Source organism: Megalobrama amblycephala, linkage group LG12, assembly GCF_018812025.1.
Source record: "Megalobrama amblycephala isolate DHTTF-2021 linkage group LG12, ASM1881202v1, whole genome shotgun sequence".
NCBI classification, from domain to species: Eukaryota; Metazoa; Chordata; class Actinopteri; order Cypriniformes; family Xenocyprididae; genus Megalobrama; species Megalobrama amblycephala.
The window spans coordinates 36,678,472-36,703,612 of record NC_063055.1 but is presented as its reverse complement, the minus strand read 5'-3'; the positions used below and the strand labels follow the sequence as shown (position 1 = coordinate 36,703,612).

Here is a 25,141-nt window from a genome sequence, read left to right as displayed (position 1 = left end):
TGATTCCATCTGGTCACAACATGGCGCTATAACTCAGTCATACTCAGCCTTTATTTCCCACTTCCGGGAGGTTTTCGGGAAACCCATCACTGACTCGTCTGCTGGTGAGAAACTTTCCAATTTAAAACAAGGTTCCATGTCTATTTATGATTATGCTTTGCAATTCAGAACGCTGGCTGCCGTAAGTGGATGGAATGAACAAGCTTTGATCACTACCTACTGCCAAGGATTGGAGCCTCGGGTGCGGTTGCATCTCGCTGCATACGAGGATTCCATCGGCCTAGAAAAATTCATCCAGCTCTCCAATCCGCTGTACCACTCGTATGCAAGCATGTCTACAAGAACACCACCGCCAGTCATTCTCCACCTCACTCCTCTGCCGGTCCGAACCCGTCAGCTCCCCAGAACCAGCCAACGAACCTATGGAGGTTGAAAACTCTCGTCTCACCCCCACTGAGCGACAATGTTGGCTGACCCTGAATCTCTGTCTGTACTGCGGTTACATCTCTTCCTGAAAGCCGAGAAATGCTCATTCCACCAACCATCTGTACACTTCCTTGGGTATATCATCGACCACAGTGGCATCCGGATGGACGAGAGGAAGGTGGAATCCATCACCAACTGGCCAGAACCTACCACCATCAAAGAACTTCAAAGATTCCTGGGATTTGTTAACTTCTACCGCCGTTTCATCAAGAATTACAGCTCCATCACTCATCCTCTCACAAACCTCCTACGCCACCAGCCCAAGTCTCTGTCCTGGTCACAAGCTGCCACCAATGCTTTCAATCTCCTAAAGGAAGCCTTCACCACCGCTCCTCTCCTCGTCCACCCCGATCCAGAGCTGCCCTTCATCGTGGAGGTGGACGCCTCCACCATCGGAGTGGGAGCGGTGCTGTCCCAGCAGCAGGGGACCCCAAGCAAACTCCATCCATGTGCCTTCTTCTCCCGCAAGCTCAACCCGGCGGAAGTCAACTACGACATCGGTGACAGAGAACTTCTCGCTGTGAAGCTAGCCCTGGAAGAGTGGAGGCATTGGTTGGAGGGAGCTAAACGCCCTTTCCTGGTACTAACTGATCATAAGAACCTAGAATATCTCCATGCTGCCAAGAGACTTAACCCAAGACAAGCCCGCTGGGCCATGTTTTTCTCCCGCTTTCACTTTACCATCTCCTACCACCTTGGGTCAAAAAATGTGAAAGCTGACGCTCTCTCCCGTCTCCATGCTCCTGAAGAAAGATCTGAAGAACCTGAACTGATCATTCCAAGCTCCCTCATCGTAAGTCCCATCACGTGGTCAGAAGAGACCATCCCCTCCTCCAATGCCTCCACGAATCCTCCGCCGGGTTGTCCACCAGGCTTGCTTTTCATCACCTGGTCACGACGCACTCCAACCATCCACTCAGCCCACATGTCACTTGGCACTGGTCACCCGGGGGTCAATGGAACCCTCTCGTTGCTAACACAATGCTTCTGGTGGCCAAACATGGTGGCAGACGTCAGAAGGTACGTGCAGGGCTGCAGGGAGTGCGCCATCTCGAAGAGCTCACGTCATCTACCAGCTGGCAAGCTCCTTCCTCTGCCCGTTCCAAATCGACCCTGGTCACACCTAGGAGTAGATTTCATCACCGACCTCCCAGCATCTGATGGATTCACCTGCATTCTGGTTATCATCGACCACTTCTCCAAGTCATGTCGACTAATCCCTCTGTAAGGACTAACCACTGCCATGGAAACGGCTGAACTGTTATTCAACCATGTGTTCCGGTACTTCGGAATTCCTGAAGATATTGTTTCCGATAGAGGACCACAGTTCATTTCCCGTGTCTGGAAGGCCTTCCACTCACTCCTAGGTGTGGCCGTCAGTTTAACATCTGGATACCACCCACAGTCGAACGGGCAGATGGAAAGGAAAATCCAGGAGATCGGCCGCTTCCTCCATACCTTCTGTCATGACCACCAGAACTCTTGGAACCAGTACTTGGGTTGGGCCGAGTACGCACAGAACTCCCTACGTCAACCAACTACTGGACTCACTCCATTCCAGTGCGTACTCGGATACCAACCCCCACTGTTCCCCTGGGATGGGGAACCCTCCAACATACCAGCTGCGGATTACTGGTTCTGAGAGAGCGAGAAGGTCTGGGACTCAGCACACCATCAGCTGCAACAAGCCCTGCGCAGACGCAGACTGACAGCCAACCTTCGCCGTTCCGACACCCCAGTCTACCAGCCCAGACAGAAGGTTTGGCTGTCAACGAGGGACATCAGACTGTGTCTGCCCTGCAGGAAGCTGAGCCCAGGTTCATTGGCCCGTTCACCATCGTCAAGCAGATCAACCCGGTCACCTATCAGCTCCAACTCCCACCAGGTTACCGCATTCACCCCACATTCCATGTTTCCTTACTCAAACCTCACCACCCTTCTGTCTCCACTCCCACAGGGCCAGACGTGACAGCCGCCGAACCCCCCCTTCCACTCATCTTGGAGGACGGCACAGCATACGAGGTACATGAGATCTTGGACTCCCGACGCCGTGGTGGTCAATTGGAGTACCTCGTAGACTGGGAAGGCTATGGCCCTGAAAAGCGCTCCTGGGTCCCAAGAAACGACATCCTTGACCCCAACCTGCTTCAAGTCTTCCACAGTAACCACCCTGACAGACCTGCCCCGCGTTGAAGAGGACGACCACCACGACGCCGGGGTCCTCGACCCTCAGGAGCGGGCCGTGGTGGGGGCGGGGGGTTACTGTCACAGACACGTCAGGCTCCACCATGCACCAATCACAACGCTCCCAATCACCGGAATACTAATCACCGTCACCTGCACATCATTATCCCCTTCATCACCACCAGTACATGGAGCACTCACACCCTGCACTCACTGGTCGGTCTCGTTGAGCTATACTTACCTGTATGCTTACCTCAAGGACTCCCCGCTTGCTACTTACCTGTCTCCTGTGTGACTATGGCGTTATTTTACTGTCAAATGTCGAGAGCACATTATTGTGATGCGAGAGCATATCAATGTAATGCGCGAGCGCAATTCTGTCCGCTCGCGCGCGGATTTCCTCTGCTCTCGCGCAAATCTGGATGCGCGCGCTCAAATATACAGTGCTCTCTTATGAACTGCCTCTCCTCTCGCTCAGATATTGCGTGTGCACGCTCAAACTGTTTCCTGCGTGCTCAAACGTGTCCTGCGCGCTCAAACTGCACATGTGCGCTCACGAATCTCTCTGTGCTCTTGCAGAAATTAATTTGCTTTTGGATTAAACGCTGTCAAAAGTTATAAACCAATCAGAAGAGACGACTCATCCATGAAAATGCTACGTGGAATCTTATTGGCTGAGAGTGAACTGCGCCTGGAATTCTTTCGACAAAAATATATATTTTATTTCTTTACAATTTAATAATATTTATCAAATGTAACCTAGTCTAACTGCATCACATTACAGGTCAAACCCCTATTTATCTAAACAAACAAACAAAAAATGTTTCTTAAAGTTATTGTGGTCATACGTTTTGTGTTGAAATTTTTAAAAAAAAAATAGGTAACATTTTACAATAAGGTTTTTATTTGTTAACATTAGTTAATGTATTATCTAACATGAACTAACAATGTGCAATACATTACTGTAATTATTAATCTTTGTTAACATTAAAAATACAGCTGTTTGTTGGTTGTTTACTTCACAGTGCATTTAATAATGTTAACAAATACAACATTTGATTTTAATAACGTATTAGTAAATGTTGAAATTAACATTAACAAATATTAATAAATGCTGAAGAAGAGCAATTCATTATTAGTTAATGTTAACTAATGCAGATAAATAATGTTAACGCAACCTTATTGTAAAGTATTACCAACAAATATCTTCTGATTTAAGACCGAACAAGATCAGGGTCAAATCGTCATTCCCTTAATACTTAATGTGGAGATCACATACCACCATAGTCAATTTCTTTTGAGGTCTGGTATAAAACATGACATACAAAAATACCTAAGCTCTTGTGTATGCACGATTAAGCAAAAGAACGCGATCTTATTCCTAAATGACAACGATTCGGTTATGTCTATTAAACCTTTTGAAATTACAATCATACCAGAATATTTAAACCTGCTTTTGCATTGCTGCTGAAAGCAGTGGTCATGTAAGCTATATGTTTTAAACAGCTTCACAAAGTGTTTTCAACAACATACTATTGCTACATCTGTGTTGCAAACATTAAATAATAATGCAAGTATTGCAATAACAATTTATAGTCTGAATATACACTGATTTCAGCAATTAAAATAAGTAGCTAAATGAATGTTGAAACTAATGTTGTTACACTGTTCTGCCAGTAGGTGGTGACCAGTGACTGTTAAAATGTATTTGATGTATCAGAATGTATTTGATGTATCAGAATCATTAATTCCAGACCTCAAAAGAAATTGACTATAGTGGTATATGTGATCTCCACATTAAGTATTAAGGGAATGACGATTTAACCCTGATCTTGTTCGGTCTTAAATCAGAAGATATTTGTTGGTAATACTTTACAATAAGGTTGCGTTAACATTATTTAACTGCATTAGTTAACATTAACTAATAATGAATTGCTCTTCTTTAGCATTTATTAATATTTGTTAATGTTAATTTCAACATTTACTAATACGTTATTAAAATCAAATGTTGTATTTGTTAACATTATTAAATGCACTGTGAAGTAAACAACCAACAAACAGCTGTATTTTTAATGTTAACAAAGATTAATAATTACAGTAATGTATTGCACATTGTTAGTTCATGTTAGATAATACATTAACTAATGTTAACAAATAAAAACCTTATTGTAAAATGTTACCTATTTTTAAAAAAAAAATTCAACACAAAACGTATGACCACAATAACTTTAAGAAACATTTTTTGTTTGTTTGTTTAGATAAATAGGGGTTTGAACTGTAATGTGATGCAGTTTGACTAGGTTACATTTGATAAATATTATTAAATTGTAAAGAAATAAAATATATATTTTTGTCGAAAGAATTCCAGGCGCAGTTCACTCTCAGCCAATACGATTCCACGTAGCATTTTCATGGATGAGTCGTCTCTTCTGATTGGTTTATAACTTTTGACAGCGTTTAATCCAAAAGCAAATTAATTTCTGCAAGAGCACGGAGAGATTCGTGAGCGCACATGTGCAGTTTGAGCGCGCAGGACACGTTTGAGCACGCAGGAAACAGTTTGAGCGTGCACACGCAATATCTGAGCGAGAGGAGAGGCAGTTCATAAGAGAGCACTGTATATTTGAGCGCGCGTGTCCAGATTTGCGCGAGAGCAAAGGAAATCTGCGCGCGAGCGGACAGATTTGCGCGAGAGCAGAGGAAATCCGCGCGCGAGCGGACAGATTTGCGCTCGCGCATTACATTGATATGCTCTCGCGTCACAATAATGTGCTCTCGACATTTGACAGTAAAATAACGCTATATGTGACCCGATCTCCCAGTGTGTTCCTCGTCTATGTGTGAGTGCTCCTAGATCTCCTACGTTCTCCAGCTCCATCCAATTAAAGGACTCTGTCATCTACAATCACAAAAGGACCGTAACTATCACCAGTCATTACCATTGCTCATCTGTTCATTCCTGCTAGCCATATCTGCTCACTGGTTTTATAATAAAGACTGCTTACCTGTTTACATCTGTGTCCGACCCCTCTGTATCATAACATATATATATATAAAGGTATTTTAACATTCAATATGCCTTAATTGCAATTTATTAGATTTTTGTTTACACATGGTTAAAATGTTTATTTGTAGTGGTAACCATGGAAATCTACAAATACTATATGCTTAGCTGAACTATGGTCACTGTAGTAATGGTTCAGTTTCATAAGGGACTGCCAGTGACAGGCTGTTGCACCCATAAAATGCAACCTTTGTATTCTGACAGTGTAGTTACAGAACAGAACATCAATACAAACATTTAATGTTCAATTTAAAAAAATGTAATTGCAAAAACTATGTAGGCTATTTCATTTTTCATTTTGTGAAATAACTCAAACATATTATGTTGTTCGTTCTTCTGTTAAGCATCGTTCTGGGCTGCGTTTCCCAAAAGCATCAATTTCTAACAATATTAAATGCATGCAACCGTTTGAATGTAGTGTCGGCAGTGAGCGAACGCTCTCTGTGATTGATTGGTTCTGACTTGCAACATTTGCGTGTGTTCAGATGAGCAGGAAAATAGCTCTACAACACAATTATTCGCTAACATAGGTTATTTGTCCAATTCAATACATATTGTATGCATTACATTTATTGTTAAATAAACAAAATCACTGGTTAAAAAAACACATCTTGGTATCGATATTTTTATTAGAGTATCGATACTTTCGATACTCAATGTCAGTATCGATATATCGATACTTCATATCGATATGCCCATCCCTATTGACACGGTTTGGGAGTCGGGCATTTTAAAAGGCTACTACTACATGATATGTTGCACAACTTTTAGACACTATCTCGCTTCTGTTATACTAGGGACGATTTCTCATTTGGGAAATATTACTTAAAGCTATTGTTCAGTTTTTTTACTAGCGTGAAAAGTATCTGGGTTATAAGTTAAACCTAGATTGGGGTACGTATTGCTGACATGAAATCTTAGCAATACATTAAAGTATGATAAAGAGGTGCGGTCTTTAATATGTTTAATGTTAGTAGAGTTGAAAATAGTTATATGTTTGTTCATAAATATATCCTATCAATTCATAGGGACTCCTTTGGCTAAAATGATCCGTGCTGAATTGGTCTGGTCTGACTCAGTTACCACTGATTGGGTGAAAACCATTCAAACCTACTTGCTGTGGAAATCATGGGCGTGACTTATTATACTGTAAGCAAAATGCCGTAAAAGATGCACGCTCTGTGCAGCCAAAACGGCGTTTTTTACGGCGTCATATGGCAAGATGGACGGCGTAAAAAGCGGCGCTTTTCATGCACGCTAAAACACCGTTAAACACGGCGTCATTGACGGATTTTCGCACATTTTTTACGGTGTTTGTAATCACAATGGCGTATTTTGCGGCGCAAATACTGTTTAAAATGCCGTATTTGACGGCGTTAGATTGTAAACGCGATTAATCTATAGCGTAATTCTGACCCTTTTGGCTTGCGATATGCAGAAGAGATGTCATGCGTGTGCGCGGGTTTAAAATTAGCTCGTGGGCTCCCGTTTCCTCGTGTGTAGATCTGTTATCCTCTCGCGGAAGTGATTTACTGCGCGCGCAAGCATCAGTTGTGCGCTCGGTCATTACTGGTATTATAATGCCGCCATAGATTAACTAAAATTTATTGTTGAGAAAGAGACCAAGTATCTTACTGAAAATCTACATTTTAAAATCACTATGCAATGAAAATATATTTAAACTACTTTGATTTTGTCCATGATAGGGTGGAAATATTTTGTGGTTTGCTCATACATTGTCTGCTTACAGTTAATTTACAAAAAGTGCTGGAGCTTGACCAACATGCATTTCTAGCAAGGTCTCCTTAATACAACAAATATGACGTTAAATGGAAAATCTCAACTTTTTATTTGGGAAATTGTGAAGTTTCAAAGGCACTTTATTTGACCCCCTCCTCCAAACATCAGGATTTATTAATTATTTAAGGTGTCTTAATAATTTCTGTCCTTCCCTCTTGATGCAGTTTGACCATTTCAGTAAAAGCGGTCCAAAATGCAATTAAGTTTTTATAGCAGGAAAAATAAATAAAAACTGTTAATCTGATTCTTTCAGGTTTATGTCACACCAATCTTCCACATTTGCGCTGTGGTGCTGAACGCGCTGGAAATTAATATTTTTTAAATAAAGTCGTAAATTGTTTTTTGCTCAAACAAAGCACTCGAGTCGCTTCATGAAACTGTGGTTAAACCACTGGAGTCACATGGAGTAGCCTACTTTAATGATGTCTATATATGAGGGAGAAATCGTACAGACTTCATTAAAATGATCTTCATTTGTGTTCTGAAGATGAACGAAAGTCTTACTGGCGACATGAGGGTGAGTAAAATGACAGAATTATAATTTTTGTGTTAACTAACCCTTTAATGAAATTTGTTCGAATAAAAAACAAAACATAATTATTGTTGTTCGTTTGTTTTCTGTCAGCAGTGGGCGACGTACACACTATAGCAACAAAATAGGCCTTCTTCTTTATTTTACATTGTCTTGAAATATTAAAATGTATTTGCTAATACTTGAATGTTATTGGTGATGAGCTTCTTGATCTGTGTTTGGATCAGACTGTTTAATCTCTCATCAGAGTTCAGAGAAAGAGAGAAGTTGATTGATACCCCCCCCCCCTCTCTCTCTCTCTCTCTCTCTCTCGTCACAAATAGAAAGTGAAAGTAAGTTAGACTTCACCTGTCGCCATTTTAAGCAGGTAAAATACGAATACGAGCGTCAAAGTGTTTAATAGAAACGTTTATCAAAGTTTATGCAGGAATTGCCGTGTATCTTTATGATGTTGAAGCTGGAGGATTTGAGAACCTGTAACTTGTGAAAGTTTGATCAAGGTTAGTGTTCATGTGTGGAGACTTCCTCATACTAATATGAATGTATATATGATGTATATAAACCCTTCAGAGTCAGTGGAGGAGATCAAACTCATCAGATTCTTCTGCAGCTTCATCATGGGTGATTCACAAGGATCCAGAGATGGAGATTTTTCTCCAGGATGCAGGTACTTTCAACAAGCACTGTTAAATATTGTATTAAATCACAGAAAAAGATCAGAGTTTTTGATCGCAGAAACAATTTACAGGAAAAAATGTGTATCCTATTTTGCCTGTTTTTGTTTGTTTTCATATTACCATGAAATATTAAAGAAAAAGGTCATGAAGTTTCCTCAAAGTGCTTTTTGATGAAAGATAATGTGTTTATATTATATGGTTCCTATCATAAAGAATGAACAGTAATCTAAAGGATTGAACTGAATCTGTTCTGTTACAGTTCAGTCCAGCAGAAGAGCTCAAACCCAGAGTCCAGCTGTGTGTCTGTGAAGAGTAACTGCTCTATGGATCTGCCAATGAAGTTTAAGAGTGGAAACACACAGCCTGATCCCAGGTATATTATTTCTATAAAATATTACTTATAGTCATTATTAACATACAGCAGTGTAATGAGTTCAGTAAGTTTTTTTCAGTCTATTAATGATTTCCATTGTGTCCTTGTGCAAAGCTCTATGTATTGTATTGTTAAAACATTCACACACTGTAAAATCTGTTGGTCTGTTACTCAGTTAATGACACAATTACATCAATATCAGTGTGTCTGATTCTTTACCCTCTTCATTCTGATTTAAGGTCAAATCTTTTATCCAGTCCAGTTAAAAACAAAACTGTGAACATGCCTGTGATTCAACCACAAGACTTTAATGAAAGCATGAATCCTGGTTTCAGGTAAAATGGAGGACTTTTTTGTTGTTGCATAATTTTAGGTGCTGCAATGCACATCACACATCACTCAATCACATGATTAATAATTTAAACATTTCAGAAAACTAATGATATTCTGTGTCTCATAATACTGCAAACAAAATGATCTATTTTGTAATTTATGGATATTTACTTCTTAATCTTGTATAATAATCTGGTATTTTAATCTTACAGCCATGACTCTAAACCTGAGGTCTTAAACACACTGAGATCAAATCTGAGAAAGAAGTTTGAGTGTCTGTATGAGGGAATATCAAAGCAGGGAAACCCAACACTCCTGAATGAGATCTACACAGAGCTCTACATCACAGAGAGTGAAAGTGGAGAGATCAGTAATGAGCATGAGGTGAGACAGATTGAGACACAGTCCAGGAGAGCAGAAACAGAGGACACACCGATCAAATACTGTGACATCTTTAGACCTTTACCTGGACAAGACAAACCCATCAGAACTGTGCTGACAAAGGGAGTCGCTGGCATTGGAAAAACAGTCTCAGTGCAGAAGTTCATCCTGGACTGGGCTGAAGGGAAAGAGAATCAGGACATCCAGCTCATATTTCCACTTCCATTCAGAGAGCTCAACTTGATGAAGGACAAAACACTCAGTCTTTCAGATCTTCTTCATGTCTTTTTCCCTGAAACAAAAGAAATGGAAATATCCAGTGATAAGTATAAAGTTTCCTTCATCTTTGATGGTCTGGATGAGTGTCGTCTGTCTCTGGATTTTCAGAGCGATGTGAGGTTGTGTGATGTGACTGAATCAGCCTCAGTGGACGTGCTGCTGACGAACCTCATTGCGGGGAATCTGCTTCCCTCTGCTCTCATCTGGATCACCTCCAGACCAGCAGCAGCTGATCTCATCCCCTCTGAGTGTGTCCATCGAGTGACAGAGGTACGAGGCTTCAATGAGCCACAGAAGGAGGAATACTTCAGGAAGAGAATCAGTGATCAGAGTCTGGCCAACAGGATCATCTCACACCTGGAGTCATCAAGGAGCCTCTTTATTATGTGTCACATCCCAGTGTTCTGCTGGATCTCAGCCACTGTTCTAGAGAAGATGTTGAGGAAATCGTGGAAAGGAAAGATTCCCAAGACTCTGACTCAAATGTACACACACTTCCTGATCCTTCAGACCAACATCAAACATGAGAAGGACTATGAGAAGAAAGTGAAAGATGAAGACATGATTGTCAAACTGGGGAAACTGGCATTTCAGCAGCTTGTGAAAGGCAACCTGATCTTCTATGAGGAAGACCTGAGAGAGTGTGGCATTGATGTGACAGAAGCATCAGTGTACTCAGGATTGTGCACTCAGATCTTCAGAGAGGAGTTGGGCTTGTATCAGGGGAAAGTCTTCTGCTTTGTTCATCTGAGCATTCAGGAACATCTAGCAGCTCTATATGTGCATCTCTCCTTTATGAACAAGAACATCAATGTGTTTGACCAGATTACCAAACCAACTAAAGCCTCACTATCTGACCTCCATCAGAGAGCTGTGGATGAGGCTTTAGACAGTAAAAATGGGCATCTGGGCCTTTTCCTCCGCTTCCTTCTGGGTCTGTCAGTGAAGTCTAGTCAGAGTCTCTTACAAGAACTAATGACACAGACAGGAAACAGCTCTCACAACAATGAGAAAACAGTTCACTATATCAAAGAGAAGATAAGTGAGAATCCCTCTCCAGATAAATACATCAATCTGTTTCACTGTCTGAATGAACTGGGTGATCTTTCACTAGTGAATGAAGCTCAACCTCGTATGAGCTCTAGAGGATTACGCACTGTGAAACTCTCCTCATCTCAGTGGTCAGCTTTAGTTTTTGTGTTTTTGACCTCAGAGCGGACAATGCAGGAGTTTATCCTGAGCAGCTTAATTGGAGCCAAAAATGATCAGTAAGTAACACTGAGTACAATCATTACAGTCTAAAACATTATGAACAAAGAGAAACAAGAATCTGATAAATCTGTAATCCTGCAGATGTCACACAGAGTTTAGTAGTTCATATCTTTATGTTTTTATATTTATCTCACACAAACACTAACCAAAAATCGCTTCTTCATACAGTAATAAAGCACAGGGATACAAGCTCTTCTGTTTTGAATCCAAAATAGGTCATTTGTGTTCATACACACTGGGCATACGTATACAAGTGTAAACAAAATGTATGCGTTTTAAAACGGGCCTCAGTTTGAAGGATCCTCTGAAGGCAGCCTTCGTTTCACGTCCTTCATTCAGCTCATTTTGAAGGAAAAATCAAGTGTATCCTTTATGTCCTTCAATCGCCCACAATCCTTTGCACACATTTCAAATCACGAAATTGAACTGATGGAAACGAGTCTGCACTTATCTGAGTTCATTATGAAATGCAAGACAAAAATAATGTTTTCAGTGATGAAGGCATACATGTTATCTTCTGTTTTGGTGTAAATTAATCACTAACACTAAACTGCAAGTAATGTAAGCCACTGGGAGACACAGGCGGTTGTCATTCACTGTATTGCATTAAGAAAAGATTTTTAATACAAAGTATTTTTCTAAAATTAAGTTTTATTAGTATTTTTGTGCTGTTGAAGCAGGAACATGTGTGCCATAGCCATGCGCACTTACTAGTCTCATTCTAGTGTTTAATGCTGAGGAGGCCTCGAGTCTACATGCCTCAGAAGGACTGGACTAGGGCTGGGCGATATATCGCATGAGATTGTCACGCGCATTTCGTCAGTAAAGCCGGTTCCCTGATTACCTCTAAATCGCCATCACCTGCTTTCAAATGGAGCGCCATTTAAGAGACAGAGCCGTAGTTCACTGATAAGCCACGCAATATCGCGTTCATTATCGAAGTCGATTCATCTGCGATACTGAACGCGATATTGCGTGGCTTGTCAGTGATCTACGGCTCTGTCTATTAAATGGCGCACCATTTGAAAGCAGGTGATGGCGATTTAGCGGTAATCAGGGAACCGGCTTTACTGACGAAATGCGCGTGAGAATCGCATGCGATATATCACCCACCCACATAGCAAATGTTTTCTGGCCCAGCTCCGGGCCACACGATCACGTTTCCCTCGGCCCAAGTACCGCAAAGAATGACGGCCCTGAAGTGGCCCAGAACTGGATTAAAGACAGGGGTCACACATGGGCCATAACCGGCCCGAATCTCAGCCAGTTAATCACCCTTAACTGGCCCTGAAGTGGGCCAATACAGGTTTTATTATTGGTACCAATTCTCAGCCATATGTTATCCATATCACCACCACCCTTTAACCAGAAACCCCAAAAATGAGCCATAACCCAGCCTAATCTTACCCAAACCATGTGAACAAATGAGTCACAAGAAAATTCAATTCTCAAAATTAGTTTATTTAACAATATTGCACAAGCCAATAATAATAATAATATCCACATTCAGAATTGTGTAACTGTGTGAAGGCTATTTTATTTAGTACAATCAAAGCATATCTTATTACCACCTCATGAATATATGAATGAATCTAGCACTGAAATGTAAAGATATTATAATGTAATTTTACTCTCAACAAATATAGAGCAAATTAAAAAAAAAAAATACTTAAAACAAATTTACACATCAGAATGTTTGTATGTGTGAGGGAGAACGTGATCCTATTTAGGACTGTCCTCAGGAAGTGAAGTACAGCTCTGCAGCCCCTCATTTCTCCACAAGTGCTCTCTCCTTATTCCAGCAGACTATTAGTCTTGTCGCTGACAGCAACATAGTGTCGGGCCAGATCTGGCCCACATCTGGTCCGCGTGTAAACCACATGTACCAGATGTGGGCCGGATCTGGGCCACACTATGTTGCTGTCTGGGGTGGTGTCAGACAATTTTTTCCTCACAGCAGCTAAAAGACAAAATAATAATACAAAATTAATAAATACATATACAAACATTCATCCATCTACTGTAAATAAATGTAGGTAACAAATGAAAAATAAGGTTGCTTTTGTGTTTTTTACAGGAAATGATTGCCAATAATATGGCACTATTGAATGACTAACTGGCTTGTCAGAGTTTGACAACAGTAGTATGACAAATAAGACCATTTTAGCAAACAAAAACCTTAAAAATGTTGAGATATGGAAACTGTGGTGTAAACAGAGTAACCAATGCATTGTTGAAGTACTGATAATGTAATGCATTCAAAGCATAACATCTTATTTCCACCTCAAAAAAAGTGCATTTAATTTCAAAATGTACTGGTCTGTCTTAAACAGTTACTTATTGCATAGGTTAATGTAAACTAACAATGACCTCCTACAAATACCAAAAACATGTCTTTGTTTATGTGACACAATGATTATTCCAGATTTGATTCTAACGTACATGACTGATGCAAAATGCTTACGAAATAACAAATTGCTTTCTTATTGTTTTAATAATGTCTACTAGCTAAAACAAAAATATCAGACATAGACCTATCCTGATTATCAAAGTCAGAGATTAGATTTAGATATAATTAAATCTGATTGTACAACCTTTGAATCACTTTCAGTTAAAAAAGTCAATTACTGTTGCTGATTTTGCTGTGATTTTTTTAACAACAGTGGGCTACATTGTTCCGCACACTGGACAGGAAGCACCGCGCCTCGGACATCCCGCAGGCCGGTCTATCTCACCCCGGTCGCGTCAATCCTCATATCTGGGTTCTCAAGTTCAAGGGGCAGTGAATCAGCTACCTTATAGGCAAAATTCACTTCAATAAAGAACTAAGTGGCATCCGAGTTTCATGTATTTCAAACAGCGCCAAAAATGGGTTGTTATTCTATTTTTAAAGATAGCTGTTACGAGTGATGGAATTCATTAATCATAATAACCAAAATAATCTGCGAGTTTTAACCGCATTTGGCGGCTTTTTTGTAAAAAATTGTAAGTTCAATTCTTTCCAAAAGGCCACATATTGATTCAAAACATCTAACATAACATAACATCTAATGTTAGGTCGTACACAACATAACTTCACTTACCTAGAACAGCGGTTGTCCGACAGACGTCTTCACCCTTCAGTGGGAGAAATTTCAACCGACGCATCACGTGAACCTCATCCACCAACCAGAAAAGCTGGTGTTACCGTGGAGATCGCGCCAAAATAAACAATAGTTGACCGCCCAGTTGTAACTATAACTTTACATATATTTTTAAATAAACTGTTATGTAGGGGAAATATATATATATATATATATATATATATATATATATATATATATATATATATATATAATAACTATCTTGTTAGGAAAATATATTTTTTTGTTATCATATTTTGTTTGTATCATTTTTAAATCTGGACATTTTTTTTTTTCAAATGACTCATATATATAAGTCAATTAATATTATTAATTATTAAAATCATTACATCTGTTTCAGAGAGAGGAGAGAGGAGAGGGGGGGGGGGGGGGGGTAAATCTTGCCTTGAATATAGCAGGCCTAAATACTTACAATTGTCCAGTACACAGAGTATGGCACATAATCGCTACACTGATCTGGGCCAAACACCTCACATCCACAATCGGCCCAAATGTTGTCTGCCGTCATGCATGCAGTGCCACCATTGCCACACATGGCCCACGGTTGGCTGACATGATGCATGCCAGTGCCGGCAACACGCCAACAGTGCCATTATGAGGCCACATTTGGGCCAAGTCTGTTTGCTATGTGGGCAGCCCTGGACTGGACTATAAAGACACAAACTTACTAGGATTCAGCCTTCTGTTTGAGAAACGCCCAAGATCAATATGCGGTAGACTCCTGGAACTTCCGGGAGAGGTGGAATGTCTCTTGAAATTGCGATGCTTGACATTGTGATAACCATAGCAACGGATGGGGAAAAAAAATCTGATATGTCAAAATAGATCTGTCACTAAGTGTTGTAGTGTTAATGCAGACTAATAGACCTGCCACAACAACACTGACAAGAAAAAGAAAAAACAAATCTGTGTTGGCAGAATATGTTCAGTAACTTCTTCAGTTTGATACTAATAAAACTTTTTCACATGTCCTTTTTAAAGCAGTGTTTATTTAAGGAAGGTATTTAATGTAATATTTACTTATAATACTCATATTAATTGTTATTATTAGCATTAATAATTAATAATTTTTTTTGTGTTTCAAATAGTGACGCAGTAAATACAGCAGATGAAGTTCTTCAGAAGCTGCTGCCTGTGGTTACAGCAACTAGATCAGCTGTGTAAGTAACACTGAGAACAATCATCACTGTTAAAACATTTGTCACGGGTCAGGGTGTGTCACTGGCTCGTCTCTGTTGTTTTGTCACTCCTGTCATTTTCAGCAGCTCATGATTTGAGCAATCAGGGTTGTCTGGTAGCGCTGTGCACACAATCACAAGTGTGTGCATGTGTTGTGCTTCTTTGTCTTACCTGCTTGTGACATTGTGCTCAGGATCCAAAGACGAGGAGTTTGCAGTAAGACTGTTTCACTTACAGGCTCATCATCAGTTGGGTGACTTCAGATAAAGAGGACTCGACTGCTGTGAGCAAGTGATGAAAGTTTATTTAGAACAACATGAAGGACAACATGAAGTAGACAATGAGGTGAAGACAGACTGTACGTTGGTTCCCGTGCTCTCCACACACACACCAGCGGACACACAGGCTGAGGAGACCATTCAGAGGATGCGATCCTAGGATCCCAACTGATGACGAGCCCGAGTCCAGTAAGTGAAACAGTCTTACTGCAAACTCCTTGACTTTGGGTCCTGAGCTCAAGGTTACAAGCAGGTAAGACACAAAAGTGCAACACATGGAAAAGAACACAGAAACATAAAGCATCCACTGAAAATGACAGGACAATAACAAAACAACAGAGATGAACCGGTGACACACCCTGACCCGTGACAACATTACAATTTTTTTATTTTTTTTTACTTAAAAATAATAGTTCAACAAATAATATGAGCGTCACACTTCAGCTTTTAAAACCTCCACTGATCTGACCTGCTAGGCTTCTATTGTAAGTGCATTACTGTAAATGTGTTTCTGTTCATTTTTACAAACTGAGACATGATAAAAATGACTTTCTGTGTTTTAGCTAATGTGTTTTAGCTGAGGTAAATGTATGTTCTCTGCTGTGAGTTGAGGTGATCCTAATATTATCCATGTTTCTTCCATGCTATAACTAGTAGTAAAGAAGAAAAGATAACCGGTTCACTCGTGCTCTGCAGTGCTGCTTGAACTGAGGGTGTGTCTCAATCAGCTCCCGAGTTCGTGAATCAGTATATCACATACATGAATTCGGGCACTGTTAAGGACAGTAAAGGACGCTGGTTCACTATACATTGGGACACTTATGACTCTATTTCCAGTGAGGTGACAACATCCTCATTGTAGAGCAGAGCTGATATCTTTCTAACATTACTTGTAATGTTATTAAGTGTAGTGAATTGGCTCACGTGATTTAAGTTTCGCACTTCAGATCTTGCGTTAAAGGATTAGTCCACTTTTAAATAAAATTTTCCTGATAATTTACTCACCCCCATGTCATCCAAGATGTTCATGTCTTTCTTTCGTCAGTCGAAAAGAAATTAAGGTTTTTGATGAAAACATTCCAGGATTATTTTCCTTATAGTGGACTTCAATGGCCTCCAGACGGTTGACCAATTCTACTTAAGGAACGCCAGTTTCGTTATTTTCCTTAAGTAGAATAGGGAAGGTGTAGGGCATACAGTGTAAGCATTTTGGAGAATACGGAAAGTGAAAGCACATGCAAGGCGTTAATTTGTATTTATAAAGCATATACAGTTGTATTCTTTTCAAAAATGACCGATCGTTTCCATAGATAAGATCCTTATTTATCATCTGGTTTAAAGCCCTTTGAAGCTGCACTGAAACTGTAATTTTGACCTTCAACCATCTGGAGACCATTGAAGTCCACTATAAGGAGAATAATCCTGGAATGTTTTCATCAAAAACCTTAATTTCTTTTCGACTGAAGAAAGAAAGACATGAACATCTTGGATGACATGGGGGTGAGTAAATTATCAGGAACATTTTGTTTAAAAGTGGACTAATCCTTTAAGGGAGCATAGTGAGCATTGATGTTCCCTGGTTTTCACTGTGCATTGTGGGACTTTTTAAGGAGCGAACGTTTCAGTGCCCTGGAAGGATTCTGCGATTGAGACAGCCCTTAAAATGGCTGACTTCCTGATCAGAGCCCTGACTACTGAACTAGGGAGCTGATTGAGATGCACCCTGAGACACTACAGCGATCTGAAAGAGCACCAAAACCACATTTATTGTTTGAATTTCTTAATACATTTGACAGAATTTTGATCAGATTTTTCTTATCAAAAGTAAAAAAGCACAAAGCTTGTTGTGATTTATTGGATGCGAGACGGCACACCACACTACAAATAATGTTTAGTTTTATTCATACATCAGCTGAAAACAGCACAGACTAAAAGATTAATTCTCTAGATTTATGGACTGATATCAGTTCATAAAAAATGAAGATTGTTTAGAATTAGGGATGCTCCGAATGATCAACTGCAGATCGTTAGTGGCTGATAATCAGATTCTATTGCTGTGACCCAATAGGCTATATGCACGGTTACTTCCCGGTTGTTGTTAAGCTCTGGCATTTCCGGTGAACTGTTAGCTGTTCATTCTGTAGTAGCTGTACATCGACACAAAACCATTGTTGACTTTTTAAAGGTGCCGTAGAATGGAAAATTGAATTTACCTTGTCTTTCTAAATGTTTCGTTAGCATGTTGCTAATGAACTGTTAAATGTGGTTAAAGTTACCATCGTTTATTACTGTATTCACGGAGACAAGAGCCGTCGCTATTTTCATTTTTAAACACTTGCAGTCTGTATGATGCATAAACACATCTTCATTCTTTATAAATCTCTCCAACAGTGTGTAATGTTAGCTTTAGCCACGGAGCACTATCAAACTCATTCAGAATCAAATGTAAACATCCAAATAAATACTATACTCACATGATCTGACGCATACATGCAGCATGCATGACAGACATCTTGTAAATATCCATTTGAGGGTTATATTAGCTGTGTGAACTTTGTTTATGCACTGTATTATAGTCGAGAGCTCGGGGGGCAGGGAGCGCGAGATTTAAAGGGGCCACGCGCTGAATCGGTGCATAGTTAATGATGCCCCAAAATAGGCGGTTAAAAAATTATTTTAAAAAAATCTATGGGGTATTTTGAGCTGAAACTTCACAGACACATTCAGGGGACACCTTAGACTTATATTACATCTTGTGAAAGAACGTTCTAGGGCACCTTTAATGTTGCATTCATACTTTAATGCAGTTATCACATTTACCTAATTTGCCAATAAACCAGTTTTATTAATTGCAATGAAGACGAAGCTATTGGGGCCGTTTAAAAACGCTGTGTCTGTAATTAGACATGCACACAATTCCCCCAGCACTTCAAATGTTATTTTTAATGTGATGACCACAAACATTACTTGCTCATCCTTTTGAGATTGTCCCCATTGTAAAACCAAACGTTTCAAAATGTAGGAAATTCAACATTTGATAGAAAACACTTATTTAAAAATAAAAATTACAACAATTACCACTTTAACCAGCAGGTGCACTGTAAAAAATAAAAAGTTGAGAAAACTTACAAGTTTAAGGCAACAAACATCAGCAGATTTTTGTGTTTTCTCAACTTTTTGTTTTAAACTTAATACAACAAGTTGAGAAAACACAAAATCTTGCTGAAGTTTGTTGCCTTAAACTTTTAAGCTTTCTCTACTTTTGATGTTTTTACAGTGTGGTGGCAAAGTAGCATTTATTTGTGTGTATATTAGCCAATCATTTTTCACTTAGTTTTTGACTAAATATTAAACATTTTGTTAATGTGAAGTATTAAATACTCACAAAATCCTATGAAAAAATAACTTTTTTTGTGTGAATAAATGACACAGAAAGCGAGCACTGCACTTTCTCTTTTTAATCACAGCAGCTTTCAGTCAGTGCAGCGCAAGATCAGTGATTTCAGCACACTTCTAAAAACACACATTTTATTCAATTAATCTAACTAAAGTGCACAACAAATATTTAATTTTTGATTCATGAAAGTGTGAAAACTGATGGTCAAACTGAATTTAGCCGAGGAGGAACAAGTGTGTCACAGTGGCACGGCAAAGACTGTCCCAATTCAAAGACTTCTCCAAATGTGGCCTTTGTATGTCGTGAAATGATGGGTATGCCATTGCCGACAAGATTTTTTTGAGAGAAATTGCCTAATTACACTTCTAAAGGTATTGTAAGAATTGAGTTTCAGCTTACTCAAATAAAAAAACTAAACTAAAGCCTTTCAAATACTGACATCTTACTAAGATGTGAATATATATAGTTTATACTCTTTAGACAGTTTGTGAACCCTGTTTTGTTTTCAGACAGTTAATATATAACTTTCAAAAAAGTCCAGTACAAACGTTACAGTCACTCATTATCGGCAGCTGTCGCAGTTGCTACGTGAAAAGATCAGTGCATCTGAGCATGATATATGTTTATATATATATATATATATATATATATATATATATATATATATATATATATATATATGCTTCTTATGGTCAGACTGATGGCTGGGCCCATAGTAATTATTTCTGTTGGCCCGCAATTTCTGTTTGATGGTAAGAGGATCTTTTAGGCTTAAAAGAACCTTAGATTCCATCCTTTTATGTAAAAAAAAGGAGCATTAGGAGTCTTCAGTCTTTGAGCCACAGGACGGTCTATATTTGAAATAAGGCCTTATTTTCCTGTGTAGTTTTTCTGAGCATGTAGAAATTAGGGGTTTTTTTTGGGCAAACTGAAGTTGATAGACTGGCTAGAGTATATGTTGTGCAGGCCACAAAATGGCCGCTTCTTAGCCATCTGTTTAGAGTAGCTTCTCATCTGCTGTTTTCTAGAGTAGTTTGAGTTAGCACTCTTCACTTCAGTTAATATGTATGTTTAGGTCGGCCCTAATCGGCCGCCTGACATTGTTTGCTTGTGAGCTTCACTTTCTTTCTCTTACCCATGAGATTTGGAGGTGAGAACCAGGTTTCACTAGGCTTGTGGCCCTGTAGGAAGGCCCATAGCTTAGCAGCCAGGCTAGAGCTAGGTTAGGTGTATTATTTACTTATAATCCTATGTATACTATCCCTTGTCAGGCTGTATAGTTCCTAGTTCTGGCCTCCTCCTGAGGGAGCTGTTAGGCCATATGCCCATTATCCCCTTGCTATGTAGGTGCAATTGTTGAGTTTAACAGCTAGGTTGTAGACTGTTTTTTAGACTCCCTGATGCTGTTATCTCAGGTGGTAGGCCCTTTGCGTAGATAAGTTCATGCTGTGTGTATTAGGCCCCACTTTCTAGAACTTTTATGCTATGGAAAATGTGTTTTTTCCTCTGAGCTACTTGTTTTCTTTTATCAAGTTTGAGTTGGCGTTGCTAATGTTTAGCATCCGTCCTCTATGGCTCAGTACAGATTTTAGAATCTGTAGGGAGAAAATTATTTTCCTCTTTGAAAATACCATATACATCAAAGTGTTGTATTTGCTTTGAAGTTCTGGACCTTTACATTATATGTGAGCTTTCTTATGCTGCCACAGGTTAGCACCTGTTCTCATGATAGCAGGCTTTTTCACGTAGCTGCTATTGGAGACATTGGTGACCTGATATTTCCCATTTGTAGGTTTATTGGTGTTACTGAGTACATCACCTGTTGGATTGCGTACTCAGGGTAGTATAGACCCACTTTTTGAGAAAAGATGGTTTCTATTAGCTCCCTTTTTGTGATCTTGTTAACAGCTATATTGCATATAACTTTGAGTGTAGGCTCTCATGGTTAATTAGCCTCCTTCTAGTTAGCAATTGTATTTCTAACAAGTGCTGTTAGCTGATCATGGTTGCTCACATAGTTTACACGAGCTGAAGCCACATGTCATTGGAATGGTAGGCCCTAGCAGGCCTCCTTTCTAGTTCACATGTTGGAACAGTTTGTGTTATATGGATGAATGGGCTGAATGCCACTTGTTGCTGAGATTGTAGGCCCTAAAGCCCTACTTTTTAGCTGACATACTGGCAGGATGCTTGTGAATCCAATACCACCACCGGCCATGCCCCTCCTCTGTTGAGTAGGCCTTAAGCAGGCCTCTCTTGGAGTATGGGGCGTAATATGCATTTCCCTTTAGTAACTAAATCTTGAATGCATGGCCTGATGGTTGGTGTTTACTAGGGTAGGCCCTGTGGGCCTCCTGTGCAGCATGTTGGAGTTTAGTTATGTACTCCTCTCACCTGAGAGTAAAAAGGTGCTTTTACCGAGTACTCTTCTGAGTGGTTGACCTCTCAAGGGTGAGTTTTTGTGGTAAAACCTGAAGTTTGGTTTTAACTACATCAGCCTCCTTGAGTCTGGGAGCTAAATAGCTACCTAGGGTTTGTGCTCCCCTGTATCAGGGTTTCTAGCACACAGCTTCCTCAGTGCAAATAATCAAGCACTGAGTAGATCCTAGGATGAGTGGATTATACTCCCCTCAATACGAGGATTCATGGCACTCAGCTGAGTTCTGCTCTCCAGGATGCTAGTCCTTACGTGGCCACTAGACTAACGCCGTATGTTTGCAGGTATTAGGCCCTCTGGGCCACCTTTTGAACATGCTGGTGTATGTAATAGTGTACTCCTCTCGCGGTGAGAGTTTCAAGTATTTTACTGAGTACATTTCTGGTTGGCCAGGGCTCCAGGTGATAATTTAACCTCCTTATGGTATGGTTAGTTGTCCTTCCTGGTGCTGGAAACACTGCCACGAGCTGACGCCTCCTGTCTGCTGAGGTCATAGGCCCGTCTTTGGGGACTTTCTTAGTGTGTGATGGCGTATGTTGTACTCCTCTTGCTTTAAAGAGTAAAAAGGGTTCCTTTTACAGAGTACACTGCTTGTTGGATTGTGTTAGGTGGACTGTTACGTGGGCATTTCACAGTCTCATTTTACTGTATACTGAAGTCCTGTTTCTTGCTTCCAGTAAGATGGGTGTTCAAGGTGGCTTTCGCAGGCCACCATTGAATGCCACATAGTACTACTAGCATGAGTAGGCCCTTTCTGGCCTCCATGGTTATATGCCCACAGTATGGTCTACCTGTTAGGTTGAGCTTTGTACTTCCCTGCTGGGGTTGTTTGTGTAAAAGTGCTTAGCTCCCTAAGCTGATCGTGGGTTGTAGGCATCCATGAGGCCTCCTCCTTAGGTTCAGCCCTAGGCTGGCTTGTGCTCCCCTGTATCAGGGTTTCTAGCGCACAGCCTCCTCAGTACAAATAATCAAGCGCTGAGTAGATCCTAGGATGAGCGGATTATACTCCCCTCAATATGAGGGTTTATAACATTGCAATTATAACACTTATAGCACTTATAGCAATTATAGCATTTATAACACTGCCACGAGCTGATGCCACGTGTCTGTTGAGGTGACACGCACGGGCCTTCCTCGACTATGTGTTGGCATATGTTGTACTCCTCTTGCTTGAAAGAGTAAAAAGGTGCTTTTACTGAGTACACTGCTCGTTGGATTGTGTTGGGTAGATTATCATGCGGGCGCTTTGCAGCTTCTTATGCTGCCATTGAAGTTGCCTGTTTGCTGCCAGCAAGACAGGTGTTCAGGGTGGCCCCTCCAGGCCACTTTCTGAATATACTTCTGTATCATATTCAGTTACTTTCATGCTGTAGGCCCTCTTGGCCTCCATGAGTATGTGCCCATTGCATGGTCTACCTGTTAGGTGAGCTTAGTACTTCCCTTTCGGGTTATGTACGTAATAGTGCTTAGCTCCCTAAGCTGATCATGGTGATAGGCCTTAATTAGGCCTCTTCCTACGATTCAGCCGTAGGCTGGTTTGTGCTCCCCTGAAGCATCAAGTGTTTAGCGCACAGCCTCCTCAGTGCATTATTAAGCGCTGAGTAGATCCTAGGATGAGTCGATCATACTCCCCTCAATATGAGGGTTCATAGCACTCAGCTGAGTTCTGCTCTCCAGGATGCCGTCTCTACGCGTGGGTTTGAGTTGCTCGTGCCCTTTTGCAGTCACTTTTACCCGCTCCCTTCTGTGAAGGATGCGTTTTTGAGATTCTGTGTTCAGACAGGGATTGGCCAAGACTAAGCTTGTCTTACGATAGACCAGGTCAGCCTCCCTGGTGGCATTGGGGGTGACTTCGTTCCCCTCTAGTGACTGGTCGGGGTTCCCCCCCCCCCAAAAAAGGGGTCAAATCACATTAGGCCTACATTTAACTCTACAAACTAAAAACAATTTTTTTTTAATTAAAAGTTGAATACACTAAACTAAAAATGAAAATAAATAAAAACAAAAGCAGACTAATTATTAGGTTATTTTGATTACCCACAATAGTCACTGCCCCTTGACGTCATTTCTATCTTCCAGGTGCATGAAAATACATTCAAACACATTCAAATAAAGTCATTTGTAATCATAACTTCAGTTAAATAATAATACTCATCATTGTTATCATCTAAGTTTCTTGGATTTACGTTTTGCAAAAGCACACAATACAGGCATATAGTGTGCGAACACAATGTTTTATATGTCTTAAAGATATTAAAGTAAATAAACTAGTCTTTATCAACGTTTTACAGAAACCATCCAGCTCATGAAGTTTAAAAAATAATGTGCATAGTGCATACACAATAGTAAATAGTAAAATTAATTAACGTTTTGACGGAACAGTTGCATGTTCATGTTAAAATGTTGTGTAGTAAAACTAGTTGCATTTGTATTTTCCAGTACATTTTATTTGTTATTAAAGGTGCAGTATGTAAAAATTTTGCAGTAAAATATCCAAAAACTACTAGGCCAGTGTTATATATTTTGTTCACTTGAGTACTCACAATATCCCAAATGTTTCTAACTATTTGGAAAATCATGAGAAAATTGCAATTTTAAGGCTCAGGGATGTGTGAGAAGTCACCTGTCAATTGCATCATACCCGCATTAACCCTCTGTTTCCGGTTTTATTTTGTAGAAACCATGGAAACACAAAAGAGGCTTTAATATATTACACGTTTTAATAGACATAATTATTCGTATTAACAGTAATACATAATTTCCTCCATCGTACAATACGTTTTAAAATTAATTCCATGCCATTTATCAACACAAGCCATCCAATATTTAATATGATATTCTAAAATCAATCTTTCTTACTGCAGTGTGCAACAGTGTCTCACAGCAGCCGCCGAGTGAATGCACAGAATAACGTTATAACATAATTTTCAACACACTCAAATGTATCTAATATGATAAACAGAGCTGTGTTACCTCATACTCATGACCAGAAAAGCGGAAGCAGCGCCGGCGACTGTGTCATAGTAAAAGTTCCGCTGCTCGTGAGGCGTGTGTTGTGCAATCGCTCCAGCGGCCTCGTTCAGCTCCCACAACACTCGGTCCTGCTCTGCTTCATACTAAATAACCTCATCCATGAACATGATTTGTTCCCGAGTCCTATCCCTATTCTTTTGCACCGTCCGTTGAGGTGGAGACCACATGTCCCAAGATTCTGCTCTAAAACTTGGTGTCATCAAGCAAAAGCCTTTGTTTTGAATAGGCTTCTATCGACCTCTAGCGGCCAAAATTATTACATATTGTACCTCCAAATTCACCCCCTCATTCAA

General features: G+C 40.1%; 1 protein-coding gene and 1 long non-coding RNA gene across 4 annotated transcripts in view; one reads left to right on the top strand and one right to left on the bottom strand.

Annotated features, from left to right (window-relative positions):
- The first annotated feature begins 6,963 nt into the window (after positions 1-6,963).
- The window catches only part of LOC125280424 (NACHT, LRR and PYD domains-containing protein 3-like), an 82,841-nt gene continuing 64,663 nt past the window's right edge, over positions 6,964-25,141 (top strand). Inside the window, exons 1-6 of one of the 3 annotated variants that reach the window (XM_048210961.1) lie at positions 6,964-8,051; positions 8,637-8,733; positions 9,003-9,116; positions 9,356-9,451; positions 9,662-11,377; positions 15,613-15,684. In XM_048210961.1, the coding sequence (XP_048066918.1) occupies positions 8,684-8,733; positions 9,003-9,116; positions 9,356-9,451; positions 9,662-11,377; positions 15,613-15,684 (2,048 nt within the window). In that variant the 5' untranslated portion in view covers positions 6,964-8,051; positions 8,637-8,683. Of the gene's footprint in view, positions 8,052-8,423; positions 8,567-8,636; positions 8,734-9,002; positions 9,117-9,355; positions 9,452-9,661; positions 11,378-15,612; positions 15,685-25,141 lie in introns of those variants that run through there. The other 2 variants (XM_048210962.1, XM_048210963.1) reach the window with 2 other exon arrangements.
- Positions 12,492-14,613, bottom strand: LOC125280456. The gene is made up of 2 exons (XR_007187612.1): positions 14,465-14,613; positions 12,492-13,341 (listed from the first exon to the last, which is right to left on the bottom strand). It is a non-coding gene; the product is annotated as an uncharacterized LOC125280456 (long non-coding RNA).